This window comes from Diadema setosum, chromosome 21, assembly GCF_964275005.1.
Source record: "Diadema setosum chromosome 21, eeDiaSeto1, whole genome shotgun sequence".
Lineage (NCBI taxonomy): Eukaryota > Metazoa > Echinodermata > Echinoidea > Diadematoida > Diadematidae > Diadema > Diadema setosum.
In genome coordinates this window covers 10,011,112-10,026,958 of record NC_092705.1, presented here as the reverse complement: position 1 = coordinate 10,026,958, position 15,847 = coordinate 10,011,112, and the positions used below count along the sequence as shown (strand labels likewise).

At 39.9% G+C, this 15,847-nt stretch overlaps 1 protein-coding gene across 1 annotated transcript in view; it reads left to right on the top strand.

Annotated features, from left to right (window-relative positions):
• LOC140244743 (anosmin-1-like) overlaps positions 1-13,612 on the top strand; it is a 65,103-nt gene extending 51,491 nt beyond the window's left edge. Inside the window, 3 exon segments of the mRNA XM_072324356.1 lie at positions 5,164-5,332; positions 12,097-12,311; positions 12,674-13,612. Of these exon segments, the coding sequence (XP_072180457.1) occupies positions 5,164-5,332; positions 12,097-12,311; positions 12,674-12,976 (687 nt within the window). The 3' untranslated portion in view covers positions 12,977-13,612.
• The last annotated feature ends 2,235 nt before the right edge of the window (positions 13,613-15,847 follow it).

Genomic DNA, 15,847 nt, shown 5'->3' with positions numbered 1-15,847 from the left:
ACTACAGGGGGCCAAGGCATCACTTAAAGTGAGCTTCATGTACCTTTGCACGTTAGATGCAGTCGTGGGGAAGAGTTTCATATTGCACTCGACACTGTATGTTGTCAGTAACAGAAGATAAATGCATACATATGTGTATCATCAGTTTAGACCAAACTTGGCCCTGACACATAGCACATGCTGTTAGATTACAAAGGACTCAGTATCTAGATTTAGCTATATGTGTGTGCCTGCTAGCCTCCTTTCGTACTGAAAAAAGAAATAGAAAGGCTGTCACAGTCCCTGTTTGGTTGAAAGTGCTTAAAAGATCGCCCATCCTTATTTTTTGCTTGTTCGATTTGGGTGATAGAAAATTAGATGTGTAAATAGTATCGGCATCGGAGCAGCGGAAAAGACATGTTTTGTTCTGATGTCAGCTTACCATTCATCATTCATGCCCCCACACCTCCGATTTGATGCTAAGTCCCTCTAGCTAGCTGTTAATATGCTGCCAAAACTTTTCCCCAGATTTGTCTTCTCCCCTAATCAAGCACAGACAGGCAGACACTCATGCTACAAAAAATGTTTAGTTCAAACATTGTCTGATTTATATTCAACATGGACATTGGGTGTTGAACATAACCCTGATAACATGGACATCACGGGACAGATTGGCATTTATAAACAAAGGAAAAATACAATTGGGAGACAAAACATCATTGTTTGCCGACAAGGATATCAAATCAAACACTCTTCATGAGAGATGGGATTTCCAATGGACTGGGGTAAACTAAGTGGGCAAACACACCCCAAGCTATTGATATGAACACAGCCGGGGACACAATAGGTCTGCCACGGGTGTGAACGCACCCACAGGTGAGTTCAATTCACACCCTGTCGTAGCCTTGCATATTGTGTGCTTTGTTCTCACTTGACGGGCTTCTGTGACAGTTAGTCCAACCTGTCTTATGCAATGTAGTTCAGATGTAACCAGAAAAGAAAGATTGGGGGGGGGATGAGGGACAGGGGAGAGGTACAAAAAAGAAAAATGAAGAGAGAATGAGAGAGAGAGTGAAAAGAAACTCCTTGGTTGCAGTGGATTAGAGATTTTGCGGGATTTCAATGAGTTGCAGTAAGTCCTGGCACAGATTACGATGTAAGAAGATTCATGTTAATCTGATTTGAAATTCTAGAATCAATAGTCAGAAGTCCCTTTCTTTCCCCTCTTTCCCTTTTCACATTTTATGCTGAAATTACAAGTGTTCTGTGATTATCGAGACCAATATATGCATGTTGTCAGCCAGGCTTCATTGAGGGGCAGTCTACAATGAAGGTACTCCCGAAATACCAAGGTACACACGCAGACAAGTTACCTACTTCCATTTGATTTACGACTACCTCATGTTGTGTTAGAATTCTTGCCCTTGTGTGTACAAACAGTCGAATATATGCCCTCTCACCCAGTACAATGACAAAACTTTTAGGAACACTCATTGCAGGCCAGTAGAATGGACAAATTTTCAAATGTCGCTGACCTAGATGAACCAGAATGGCTCAAAGTCTGTCCAGATCTGGAGAGCTTTATACGCGGCCGAGGTCATCTGGCCCATAGAATCCTATTAATACGTGTTTCTGCTCGTCATTTTGGAAGTTACTGCCACCCAATGGCAATAGTTCTTCTGAGAAATTGGGATATTTTGGAGGAAAAGATGTAATGTGCGAAGTCAGGAGCGTAAGGCATCTTCGACAATGGCCTTTACGTAGCTGTCGCTAACCTTCCCCATAGAATCGTAAGCAGAACTGTTCTCATGTCAAACATTTCTCTCCAAGGAGATCTTCAAAAATGTATTTAAAGATAAAATGTGAAAAAAAAAGTTCTGTGGTGACCACATATTGCCAAGATATTTGTAAGTAACAAATATAGAAACATAGCTTGTCATTCTTAACTCTGAAGCCACCAGACATGACCAACCTTCAGCAAACTTATGTTTTACTCTTCATTTCTTCATTTTTGGCTGGACTTACGGTTCCATTACCATATGTAGATAACAAATTTTATAATGGCTGCATGATCGTAAGATCCCCTACCCCCCCCCCCCCATGTTCTTCATGCATTTTATAACTGAGCTATGCCAGTTTACAAACATATCCTCACTTGCATGTTGCCCTTGTATTACACAGAAACACAAACATACTTTGAAAGTGATATTTTGATAACACTGTTTATGTCGCAAGGGAATGCATGCGTTGAACACGTGGCTCGTGCAAAATGCTCATTGAAGGGAGAATTTGCCTCGGAGGACAATATAGACAGTGATATTGGTGATGTCAAAAATGACAGTGCAATGAAAGTTGAAACCAAACTGTGTGATAATGATGAAATTCTGGAGATAATCAAGTCACATGATATAGTGGTACGTGATGTCCAGGGTCCCGTTTCATAAAACTTGTTATCAGTGACAACTGCCACATTTCTATGACAAATTTGCTCTCAGCCAATCAGATGCAAGGATTTCAGTAGCTTGTCACATCTATGACAGCTTGTCACTGATGACAAGTTTTATGAAACGGGCTCCTGGACAGGTTGGTTGGTACCAATTGTACGACCTTTATCTCAATTTGCAGATATGGAAATACTTATTTGTTTGACATACAAACATAAAGACCAGAAAAGTCTGAAATGAATTTGATTACCTATTTTTTTTTCTTTATTGTATACATTCCAGTTACATCTTTAACAAAATCATGAGAAAGTGTGTATAAACACGAATTTTGTGATATTTTTGCACTGTTAATCAGGACTAGCATTCAAGGGACATTGCAGTCATTTGATCAAAGTTGAGTCTTTTGAAAGCGAGCCTTGCATACCATGTGTAGTGGCTTACTGATATGAAGGGGGGGGGTGGATGCAACCTTTGTCATCTGCAAAAGAAAATATAGATGACAACAACAATTAGAAAGTTGATGTGGGACCTTGCTTTTGTTAATTCACAGAGTTTTAATGTATCCTCCGGTACATTCTCCTTTGATAAGGACTGACTGACTAGTTGATGATGTAGTATATCCATTACAAGTTTGCATGAGCTCTGGTATTTGCATGAGCTTGTATAGCTGCATGATGGAATGATGATTAATTGATCTGCTGGTGTAAACAGTGCACATGGCCATGGGGAAAAGAAGGTATTGACATGTATTGTAAGAAGCTTTTTGTCTAATTAGCTTTTGACTAGTACTTTTTTTTTTTATGATGATGAAAATCTGTGTAGAAATACATTAATTTGCATGACCCTGGAAAGTGAAATAATGGCTTGAGTTGGCACACCATTTCATTATGAAAATTAATACGCCGTGATTGATACTAAAAGAGTCTGTACATGTTCTGTATGTCATGTAGTGTAGTGTACAAACTTAGATAGCATCCATTCATCTGGCCTGAAGTTCCCTTATTAACAGTATGATTTTTTTTTTAAAAAGAAGAAAAGAATGAAAGACAACCAAAAATTTTAGTCCAAAATTTGTATCTTTTTTTTTTCTTAAAGAGGGATAACACTTTGATTATTTGTAGTAAGATGTGTTCTTCAGAAGATTGAAAAGAATCTTTAAACCATGTTTCTTGCTGCATTGTATATCCGTGAGCCCCCCCCCCCCCCAAAAAAAAAGAGGAATAAAAGAGAAAATCATACACAACCATGATCTGTCCAATGTAGTTTGTTGAATATCTATGCCAAACCATATACTGACTCCATGGCACCGTGCCTTTAACAGTGAGTCCATTGGATTCAGCATAAAAGCACATTTTGTTAATGATGTCTTTCAGCCGACCCTATTCAGTGTGTTAAAGTGACCTCACAAAGCTATGTTGATAAAATTTGGTGATAAACTATCACCACACCCCACCCTGGCTCCTTTCACGCAATCTCTCGCCGCCGACTTTAGCCATCCAAAGACTGTTTATGGAGCTGCTGTGTCTACTGCCTGATGACCCTTACTGATAAAATGAGAGCCAACTATTTCTATGCACTTCCGATTATTTCTATTTCATCAGAGAAGAGAGGGGCAGTGCTGATGCAAATATGTAATTCAAGTCCTGGGATGATTAGCGGAGCAATATGTTTACATTGCTTGGGGATGGCATGGAAGACCTTTTTTTTTCTTATAATCATTACCTTTGAGTTGTTCATATGAAGATGTGCCCTTAAAAGCATGAAATGTCTATATTTGTCAAAATGCTTTTTTTTTTTTTATTGCTAGTTGATACCCATGCGAAATGAAGGTGCGTGTAGCCTGTAAGTTGTGACAGAGATGTAACTAATCCATTTTTTTTTTTTTTTTTTTTTTTTTTGGTTGTACTTTTATGTGGACTGGTGAGAGAGTGTTTTTGTGACTTTGTCTTTTTCCATCAAAGTTTAGATTCATAGTGACGATTGCAAAAGGATGTTCATCAGAGACATCTAGGATTTTCCAAATGATCATTGTCTTTCCATTTCATCCTTTTCTTTTGAGAAAGCATCTCTGCTTTGTTGTTGTTATTGTCATCACTATAGGAAGTTCACGACAGCATGTAAAAAATGGCATTTGAATAGATCGATGCATCTTGTCAATGTGATGTATGTATTAGGTATTTGGCCTCCATGGCATTTCATTTGTTTGCCTGTATGTCTTTTTTAGTAGTGAGAGTGCGTGTGTGTATTAGATAGGCTGCATGTTTTTACATGACTGGCATCGTACAACACTAATGGCAGTTAGAAATGATGATGACTGCAGAGACGGTGATGATGATGATGATGATAATGGTGATAATGTTGATGACTGTCACTTTGACAACATGTAACAAATACTGTGAAGCAAGAATATTTGCGGCACAAAATTTTTGCAAATTGGAGCTGACTACAAGGCTTTTTTGGGCATGAAATTTTTGCAAATTGATACTGGCATTCAGTGCATTATAGTGTCGGACAAGAACTTTTGCGTGCATTGTAATTTTCTGAATCTTGGCTCTCGCAAAATTTACAAAATTACTCTGCATGAGAAAATTTCTGGTTTTACAGTATTGAGCATAATTCATGATAAATGACGATCATTGAATGAAATCGAGGCCTGTGTAATCATGTTAGAGGAAGGTACGATTGCAGACACTAACCGCGATCATTTGGCTGTTTGTCTCCCTCTGCTGGGCCACTGCAGGAAACAATGTTCGAGCTCTACGACCTGTCGTTCGATTGCACCTACGAGGTGTGGGTGAAGCCCGTGTACCAACACAGCTGGGGTCCACCAAGTGCCAACATCCAGATCGTCACGCCCCCGTGCACGGAGGTCAGGTTCCGCGGTCTGAAACCTGTCTGCCCCACCCCCAGTAAGTAGCAGAAAATTCGAAATTCAATGGAAGGAACTGTACAATCTTTGCCATTTTACTTATTTTGGTATTCAGTAACATGCATGTACGTACTTATATCAATGAATTTCTTGACCTATTACCTCAGTTTTTAATCAAGTTCCCAAATGAATTCATTTGATAATTCGTTCAAGGAATATTCCTTTAACTGGGACGTTCCCCTACATGTATCTCCATACGTGATACAAGTGTATTGTGGACATTTGCTAGTTTCCATGCAAAAACTTGTCAGTATACTGGTGTGCGGGTAAATGGAAGTCAACCTTTTGAGAATGAGCTGATTTTGCTTTAACATGCTTCCCATAGACACCTGCCCCGAGTATACTTCAGACTAGTCTTCAGTGGGTTAAGGACTGCTTCCTCACGAATACTGTAAAACGTGATATATTCGTGGCATGAAATTTTTGCAAATTCGAGGCGACAGCCTTTTTTGTCGCTTGAAATTTTCACAATTTGCCACTGGCATTCAATGCACATAGCGTAGACAGGAGCTTTTGCTTGCATTTTGATCTTGCGAATCTTGGCGCTCGCGAAATTTGCGAAATTAAACTACGCGAACATTCCTGGTTTTACAGTATAATGGTTTCTCTTTGGGGGGGGGGGGTGTATAACAGCTAACCAGCCCATCAGGAAGATGGGGAAGATTTCAAGGAATTGGGAAAGGTGATCCGCATGCTTTTATTGCTCCAACAAATTAGGTAGAGGGGCACCACAAAATCTGAAGGGAATGAAGGGGAGTTGGAAGCTGAGGAGTCTTTATTACTGGTCAGAGGAAAGACGGCATCTTAAACAGTCTCTGAGACCCCAGCCTCTCCAAGGGGGTGAACAAAGACAGTTTGAGCATTAGGAGTGGGGGAATTATCTGGAGATTAGAACAGATTTAAGTGATTCGGCCATTGAATGGGAGTGTGGATTAGATTCTCCGGGCCCGACAGAATGGACAGGAACATCTCCTTCTGATTCCTCATCTGATTTGATTGTCTGTCTGTCCGTCTATCTGTCGGGTCTGTCCTTTTCTCTGTCTGCTTGTTCAATTCTCTCACTCTGCCTCCAGTTCGTCCGACCTTAATTTTTCAATCTTAAATGTGCTAGACATCTTTCGTCCCCCATCACCATTTTCTGCAGTGGTAATCTTCCTTCTGCATACATCTCTGCTATGTCATGATCCTTTTTTTTTTTGGGGGGGAGGGGTGGGGGAGAGAAAGTTCTTTCTGCCGGATCACATTAGTCAAAGTGAGACCAAAGGGCGGACGAGCGGAAAGAAAGGCTGAGGGAGACGTAAGGATGGTGAGATAAATCTGATATTAAGGAGCGGAATGCAGTGGCAAAGAGATGGTATATCCTGCTTGACAATCGAACGAAATGAGAAGAAAAGAGGAGAGGGCAAAATTTGGGGCCATTTCACCTATCTTGGTACATATCTGTCTGCATCTTCCTATACCCTATTGCCGTCCTTTCTGATCCCTCTGGTGAAAGGGAGTCCAGCGACCAGATTTAAAAAAAAGAAAAACTCGTTATATGCCACGTTTGCACACCCGACCTGTCAACTTGGCATATTTTGCCCAGAGGCGCAGTCACGCACATAACCGATCGATACATTGCAATATGCCATGTGGTACTTTGGAAGGAGTGACGCCCAATTCCATTCGTCATGCATGTAGCTTGTGGCACGCGGTGACTATATAGCGGCGTTTCATCAGGATTTTTGAAGTTACTTCTGATAATCTGTAGAGGTTGTGTCTTCAAAAATTTGTGTCTCCTAGACCTATTCCTTTATGTATTTGCAATCATATCCAAGAGTACAATTATGTATTCTGTTTTGGGGTTACGTTTGAAGTACTGGTCATCTGCAAGAAAAATAGACATATCATGCAGTCGTAAAATTTACACCACTCCAAAGCTTTCAATTTCCACTTCAACTTTGCTGTAATGTATTTTTAGTATAAACGCTTCAATAAATATTTACATGGCTTTGTCTTGAAACACAGAATGTTTCCCAACGGCGCTCATGCGTTGAGGTGTCAGAATAATGTGGCGCACTGGGGGTGGGGGTTTTTCACTGTTGACACGAGAAGAGTTAAAGGGAACGAGTGCCCTTGCCACAGTGAGCCATGCATCCCCCTCGTGGAGAATGTAATAAACTCTGTCTGGAACAGGTGTGCGTGGTGACCACAGGAATGTGTGGCATTCCTGCCAGAATTGAAACAGAATACTTCCCTTCCTGTGCTGCCTCTCTGGAGCATGACATCCTTCAAATTAATTGTGAGCTTGTCTCTCTCTGCTGGCATTTTACAAGCCGCATGACCAGGATTTTCGATTGTCACGGCAGAAGTGTCGCTCTCTGAACCAGAACCGTTTATTGATCTTCAGATTGATTTCCTGTTCTTGACACCACTTGCCCGCCAGTATGGGAGGCAGTCATTTCTACATTTATTTGATGGAGTTTGTCATCAGAGCACGATTGGCTCAGCTGTCACAGTAGTTAATTTTCTTGAAGTCGATTTACAATGAAAAGTCTGTATTTAACTTTAAAGAACATCCTCCAAAACACTGTAATTACCTTCAATTTTGTGCATTTGTGTAGTGTTAGTTTTAAAGGCATAAATTACCATTTGCAGAAGAAACAAAAACCCAACATTAGTGCTTTAAAATAGTTCTAAAATGTGAGGTTAGGGGAGTTAGGGACAGGACCTTTAACTCCTTATGTGCCATGGTAGAAACCCCCTGTGTGCCACGTTATTCTGAGACGCGAAGGTTGTTATGCTTTGAGAAAGAATTCTGTTTTTCCAATTTGTATAACTTCTACAAATTTCTGTTAAGCTGGACATAATAGTGAGCAAAGTTAAAGAGGAATGCCAAACTTTGCTTCTATATACAATGTATAACAAATTCTATTTTCAATTTTTCTTTTGAATTACCAGTTGCTACATTACTGTAAAGGCATGACTTTTGCACATAAAATAGTGACAGAAACTTAGAATGTACACGCAAATCTAGTTGGGAACACCGCTTGATACTCAATCACCACATAGAATGCAAGCTCTATGTGAGAGGAACAAAAGCGCGAGAAACGCTTTGATTGTACCGCGGGATTAGCGATTTATCGATCGGTTTTGGCGGCTTTGTTTGTTGAGCAGAATATGCGAAGTTGGCATGCCGTTGACTGAGCCGGACGTGCGAACGTGGCACATAAAGAGTTAAAGTTTGAAAAATTTTATAGATGCACTTTTTGTTTACCATCCAAGAAGGTAATATGTAACACTCATTGCCAAGTTGTTACAAATAAATAATTGATGTGTGAAGTCAAATCCACAATTATCATGAAATATGCCAATATCACGCAAAAGACGCCATCTTGATTTTGAAATGTTTTCATCAGCAAAGTTCCATTGAAGACTCTGGAGCATTGTGGAGATGTACCAATCACAAATACAAAATAAACTTCAGAAGGCACATTTTCTATCAAGAATTCCGGATAGCCTTTTGGAATGTTTAAATGACAGATGATGTGGAAGATGGACTAGGAACATTTGTCTTTTGAGTAAGATGGAGGTCTTATTATGCTTGGTATTCCCTCACAGTTGTGCAACAATGACGTAAGTGTCCATCCAGCCACAAATGAGGCCGAATGTGTAGTATGTGGTGGCATACAGGTACAAAGTTTCCTGTCTCTCTGCCCCATTAGAGTAGTATTTATTTGCATGTGACACTTCTTTGATACAATTTAACTTTTGCAGCATTTCCGTGTTAAAGAGGGGCTTCATCAGTTCAGTTAAAAGCCTCCAATAACCCTCATAAAAAGACGGAAAAAAATGTGGATGGATGAGGACGTTGTATATGAATAGTTTAATTTTGCTGAAAATTGTGCACAGAGCAATTTTTTGTGGATATCTTTTTCTTTTTTTTTCCTCTCGTTGCGAGGTTGTAGGTCATATTTCATCAGGAACACATACAACATAAAAGGTTGTAGAGCAAAGTAGGGTTATCAGGGTTTGAATAAAAAATGAAAAAAAGAAAATGGCGGGGGGGGGGGGAGAGTTGAGGGATTGTTCGTGATTCCATGTAAAAGGGAATGAGACAGTGTGTGATTTCTATGGGCCTTGTTCTGGAGCTTTCAGTGGTGTTAATCAGCTTAACTCTGCTCTCAACCTCCAGTGGGACTCTCTCATTGTTCCCCTTGGGTAGGCTGGGGTGTGTTCACACCGCCTGACTTACGGCGTCTCAAGAGCATCACTCTCGTGTTCCGTCCTATGTATGGCTTACCCGAAGGACCCCCACCCCCCTCTTAACCCAGGCAGAAGTCTGCAGCAAAGAGTCTCACGACTCTACAGATATATTGTAACTTTTTATTTGACTCAGATAATTCACCGGGGAAAAGCGAGAAGGTCATTCTTACCACGTACATATCAATAGGGCAGAAAATGCCTTGGAAAGATGTCAGAACAAACTATAATGGATGTGTTTCTTTTCTTCATATGCAAAATGCCCAGTCTTATATGAGAATACAAAGCAATTTTTTTTTTCATACCTTATGCAAACAACGTGTAACCATCATCAGCCACTAATATGCCCTCATGTGCTTGTTTCTGATCACTTAAAATTTTAGGTTTTTCTTTTTTTATTTGTATCTTTTCTTGGCATCAGTGAGAGAATTTAGATGGTTAACAAAAAAAGTATAGTGGAGGGAATTATAGGTATGGTTGAGTGATGGGTTGTGAGTAGGAGACTGCTTGAGTTGTATTCAGTAATTTTTCTGTGATATTAGACACAACTGGTAGCCATGTTAACCTAGGCTTTATAAAAGAAAGATTACTAGTACTTGCAATAATCTTTATACCCCCTCCCATTGTAAAACAACAACAACAACAACAACAAACAACACAAACAAACCAGGCTTGAATGTTGAATATGACATACACGGTATCATTATTAATAAGTGAATTATGAATCCTTTCATTTCATCCATTGTTCTTTGTATGAAATTGTGAACCTACATGTAGATGCGATGCTGTCTGGTGAAGAGGGGGGGGGGGGGTACAGTGGAGGGCATTATCATTCACCTCAAGAAGATGACGGAAAGGAAGGAGTCCAAGCCATACAAATTCTGCATTATCCGAATAGATCCAGGCAGACTGATTATTGAACTGTGATCAGCTTGCCATTTCATGGTAGGAAATGGGGGGGGGGGGGGGGGGGAAGAAAAAAGAAAAAGTACATCATATGAGAAAATTTGAAGAGGATTGGGATTTAAAGATGTGTCTTCCCCATCGTGTAGTCTTCCCTGGGTTCTGCAACCGTCCTTGAAAATAGCACAAATGTAAAAGTAAGTCGCCCAGGGATAGGAGTTATGCATGATATAAATGAGGTTTCCATTTATCCAGTACGTGTTGGGGGCTAGATGTACCGGCACAGTGGCGCCACTACTGTGGATGTGTGTTTGGCACATGGAGAGAGAAAAGAGATTGGTGTGCAACATAATTTTATCCTTGGGTAGCATTTAACTCATTGAGGATGGACTGATTTTGCTAAAACATGCATTACCCATATACACCTGCCCGAGTATACTCGGGACTCGTCCTCAATGGGTTAAGCATGCTTGCACATCAGCAGCAGTCACTTTTAATGTGATGCTCTTAATAAGTAAACTGCTCTGTCAATAATTTTGCATCACACACTAAATGGGCTATGTACTGTTTGCCCAATTTTTTTGTTTTTGCTTTTAATTTATGATAATGCAGTCAAATTGATTGCTGTACTCTGTGAGCACAATTGGTTGTTTCTTCATCTCATCAGGAGATGCCCACATTCCTGCGTCAAAAGTGCAAAACTAGAATATAGATTTGATCATAGCTGCTCATTGCAAACCCGTGCTACAATCCTAGTCCACAAACCAAATCTTAATGCCTCTACAATCTTGGTTTCACCCTTGGATGTGATGGGGGTGGGGTATTAGATCAGTGAGACTGATAGAAAGTGTCACTTTATATCCTTTTGCAGTAAACCTTCCAGAGGTTGTATTTTGTGAGCGATATTGAGGGAATATGCATGCCAGTAGGGCTGTAATGTGGCATTCTATGTCACAGATGCACAAAGCAATACAAGCTACAGATTTAGTAGTTAGATGCAAAGGTACATAATATGTATTAGTTTGTGTTTGTGTGTGGTGTGTGTGTCTGCTAGAGTATATATTTCTGCACGTTCTGGCATTTTTTAAAAATCATTTATTCGGCTTTCAATCACACATGTCAATATTACATGATACAAAATCAAAACATACAATGGAGAGTTATGGGTGCACCAGGTTGGGCAGCCCGGGTCTGGAAAGAGCCAACTACATGACTTGGGCCCTCAAGGGCTTCACTCAAATCCCTTGCGTTCAGCTGGGGATGCCTTGATAAACTGTACAGTGTCAGTGAATGCAGTTTGTGTTTAATGCAGCGCAGATTCTCAATGCAAACCTTTGATTTCTGATGTGTGTGCCATCATTTGTACTTAATGCAGATGTTTCAAAGATCTGTGCTCTATTAATACCTTATTCAATTTTGTTTGCCACGTGCCTGGTCTTCTCTAAAAAAAAACAAAAAACAAAAAAACCCACAACAATAACAGACAACAACATGCTGACATCATTGAGATTTTTTTAGTGTCTTGTTATCTGTTGCAATTTATTGCAATTTGCTCTGATAAAGTTTTTTTTTTTTTTCATTGTTTGTTATCTTCTGCAGTACCAGAAATCCCAAGTGCCCCGAACAACATGACCTACACCTTTCTAATCGGGGACTCGATCAGTGCACAGTTTCGCTGGGCTCCACCCAGTCGGTCGCATTACGAGCTCACCGGGTACAGGATCTACTGGGCGCGGGTCAAACCGTCCAGTCTAACTGGAATCAGCAGACCCACCATTGAGAGAGAAGAGTTCACGTCGACCCATCTCAGAACGGTAAGTTTGTCGTATTTATGACATATTTATAAACAAAAATTTATTTACAAAAGAACTATCCATGCCTAGTTCAGTCTCACAGAGTTGGTTTTGTTTTAATGGTGTGTGTGTGTGTGCTCGAATATTGTTCAGTATTTCATGATGCATATTTTTGAAGTGAAAATTCCCCACATTTACATTTGAGTAACTATGTCTGTCCAAACAGTGGAATTTCTGTTCTGTGTCATATTGTTCTATACTTGTTTTATTTACATTATTTTTTTTTTTTTTTTGATAGAGCATTTCAGGTCTGGTATGCAGAAAATTTGGCATTCCATTTTGTCATTTTTGATAAAGGAAAATTTTTGTTGGTTTGTCACCAGACTGAGCTCTCCTACACGATACACGACCTGGCACCGGGATCCCGCTATGTCGTGAAGCTGCAGGCGCTGTCCTCGATTGGAGGCGGGGCCATCGTCGCCATGGATATCAAGACGCCCATCACCTTCAGTCGGCCAGAGGAGCCCGTGCCCACGCCGATACCGCCTGAGCCGACAACGCCGAAGAGAAGGGGCGAGTCAGGAAACGGCAAGGACGATAATGGAAATGCCGCCGCTTCACCCCGAAATTGCTCAGTGCTCCTTCTCCTTTTGTGTCTGTTCCTTGTGTCTTTGTTGCAAAGATGATAGGGGAAGAAGGATAGTGGTCACCGCTGAAGCATTATTATTGCAGAGACTCCTGTGTTCATTGGAAGTTGAAAAAACAAAAACTAAATGAAAAGGAAGAGTGAGAGAGAGTGTGTGTGTGTGTGTGCGAGTTTGAGACTAAGACAAAAGTGTTGCCTTTTTACACTGTAGCACTACTGAAATGTTCTAAACAGTATTTATTATATTATGGTCATAATGATCAAAGCCTTTGTGTATAAAGACAGAAGAAATTTTGTTTCCCCCTTGTACAGTTACTATCTACAGTTTATTTAATTTGCGTTTCTCATGCTCACAGAGACGTGTGAGAAGAGTGAGAGATGGTGATTATTGGCAGGGAGGTGATCATTGTCAGATATTTCAGTTGGCTGAAGAAAAATTACGAGAAAAGGAAGAGATGATATAATCCCAAGTTTTCTATTTGCTTGAAATATTGATAGTATGTTTTGCGGCAGTTAGTTCGTATGAGAAGACCCTCGTGGAACTACTACATTTTGTTCAAAGACGAAGGAACAGTCAGTCTTTACTTGAATAACACTTGTCAAGACTTAGCTTCGAAGAAGCAGTCGGTTTTAGTTTAGCAATTTATCACCTAACTTTGTCTCTCATTTAGTGCCTGGTGCCCCAAGGCATACACATGGCCATGTTGGATTTGATCTTACATCATGAACGCGACAACCTTGAATAAAATGCTACAACATTTCCATCTCTGTGGATCAATATCCTTAGTTTCTGTCACAGATTTTGTAAAATTCTTTACACCCTTTCCCAAATTTAAGGACTACTACCCTTTAGGTGTCATACCTAATGATCGTATTCTCTCCCTTTTGGGTTGGATGAAAGATATCGTTGGGCCGAAAAGCAAATCAGATGCTGAAGATTCAGTCTGAATAAGAAACTGTGGTATTGCTGGAGAGAAAACTGAAAGGTTTTATGGAGACAAACTGACTTTCATCCGAATGTTTGATGTACTGTGTTATAACAGTTAGTTTACAGGCAAAATGACAATCGTTACTTCTAATTGAGAAGCTTTGTTGTATAAAGAAATGTCATGTTTGTGTATTCATTGTGCAGCCTATGTAACCTTCATCCACTGGTATTCTTTTATTTATTATTATTTTCTGCCAATGTTAATCATCATCTTCATTTATTTGTTGTTGTTATGGCAATCGAGCGCCGTACTGTTGCAGTATTTCTAGCCACTCTCCCATCCTCGAGTGTCTCGTATGAGAGGAAAAGCGGAACACTTCTCATGTTTTCACGCAAGCTCACTCTCGACAAGAGAGAGTTATAGGCAGCATGTTCCTATACCTGTTCTGTGATTATCTCGTGTTGTTATGTAACAATGTTGAAGATGGCAGAAATCCCGTGTTTGTAGCCTACTAATAGATTAATGACTTGATGGCTATGTGATGCCGTTAAATTGACTCTCTTACACTTGATTTTTGTTTTCTTTCAAATTATCTCTTGGTATGTCATCTTGAAAAAAGAAAAGATAAGCAGCTGTGACAGACTAACCTTAGGGCTTTGCAGGCACGTGCTGAACGACAAGTCAAGACTATTAATAACTTCCTTTTTGACCGATAAGTTTTATTTTGGGGTTTTTTTTTTTGTTTTTTTTTGTACGCATGGGTTCCTGATGGTCAGCTGTGCTTCAGGGTAACTACCCTTCTTTGTGGGCATTCCAGATGTCCACCAAACCTTGTCCAAAGATGGGTCTTTGTTAATCACAGAAGCAGCCATCAACTTCATGGCCAAGTTTGCTCGGTGGATTTCACCAAGAGAATTTAGAGGGTACCATAGATTTTTTACTCTGTTCATGGACATTTGGGGGCATGTTCTGATCACACTAGGATATGCTGAAATCGTTGCATAGCTTCAAGACAATTAGGGGTGCGTAGTGACTGGATGGATTGTTACAATGTTTGTACCATGTGATTTATCAGATGTTTCATGGTGACGTGTAGTGAGATGGTAATTTTTGAAGCCTTTCCAGCAACTTTTGTTACTGCCATGTCGCCATCTTCATGAAGTAAAGATAATCAGGTTTACCATGCGACAGTTTTTTTTTTCTGTTCAAACCTTTCATGCACCTGCTAACATTTGCACCTCTTAGATTAAACAATCGTGAAAACAAGCGACCAAACATTGGCGTGCAAGTGTAACATTTTTAGGCCGCACTGTGTAGTCTCTAATCGCTGACCCATCAGCATGGAGAGAAGTGTGTGTTTCGAAGAGAAGATTTATGGTTTACGTTGAGTGCATTGTGAATTGCTATGTGATATTATGCAGTTGTAAATGCCAGCGCTTATGAGGAAAGAAATATGCGAGGGCGGTGTTGTATTGTTCAGATTTCACCGATTATTCGTGCATCCTCTTTGTAATTTGCTGCTCAGGGTGTTTGAGGATGGTCAAATTCTGATATGAACTTTTTTTCATGCAATGAATTGACAATGCTCACATGAGTTTAATTGAATGCTATTGCATGATGTAGTTCTGTCATTTCATTAGACAATTATGGATATGTACATCCCTTTTGTCATTTTCCCATAATGGTTCAAGATAAGTTTGTAGAAAAAAAAAATGTAAGAAAAGACTCAGAGGCTTATGGTTTCTGGACATCAATATTTTGCTATTGTTGTGGTTGTGCTTATTAGTAGTAATATTTTTGATAGCTTTTGGACCAAAAACAAATGCCACTGAATGGTATACAATGTAGCTTCAACACTACTTATTAATTCATTAATTCCTTTTCAAACATGTGGTGTTGTTTTGCTTTGTTTTGTTTTTTTCTGAAGAGAGGGGGCATGGGTTCATATTTTTCCAGGTAACTGAACTCTGAACGGAAACTCA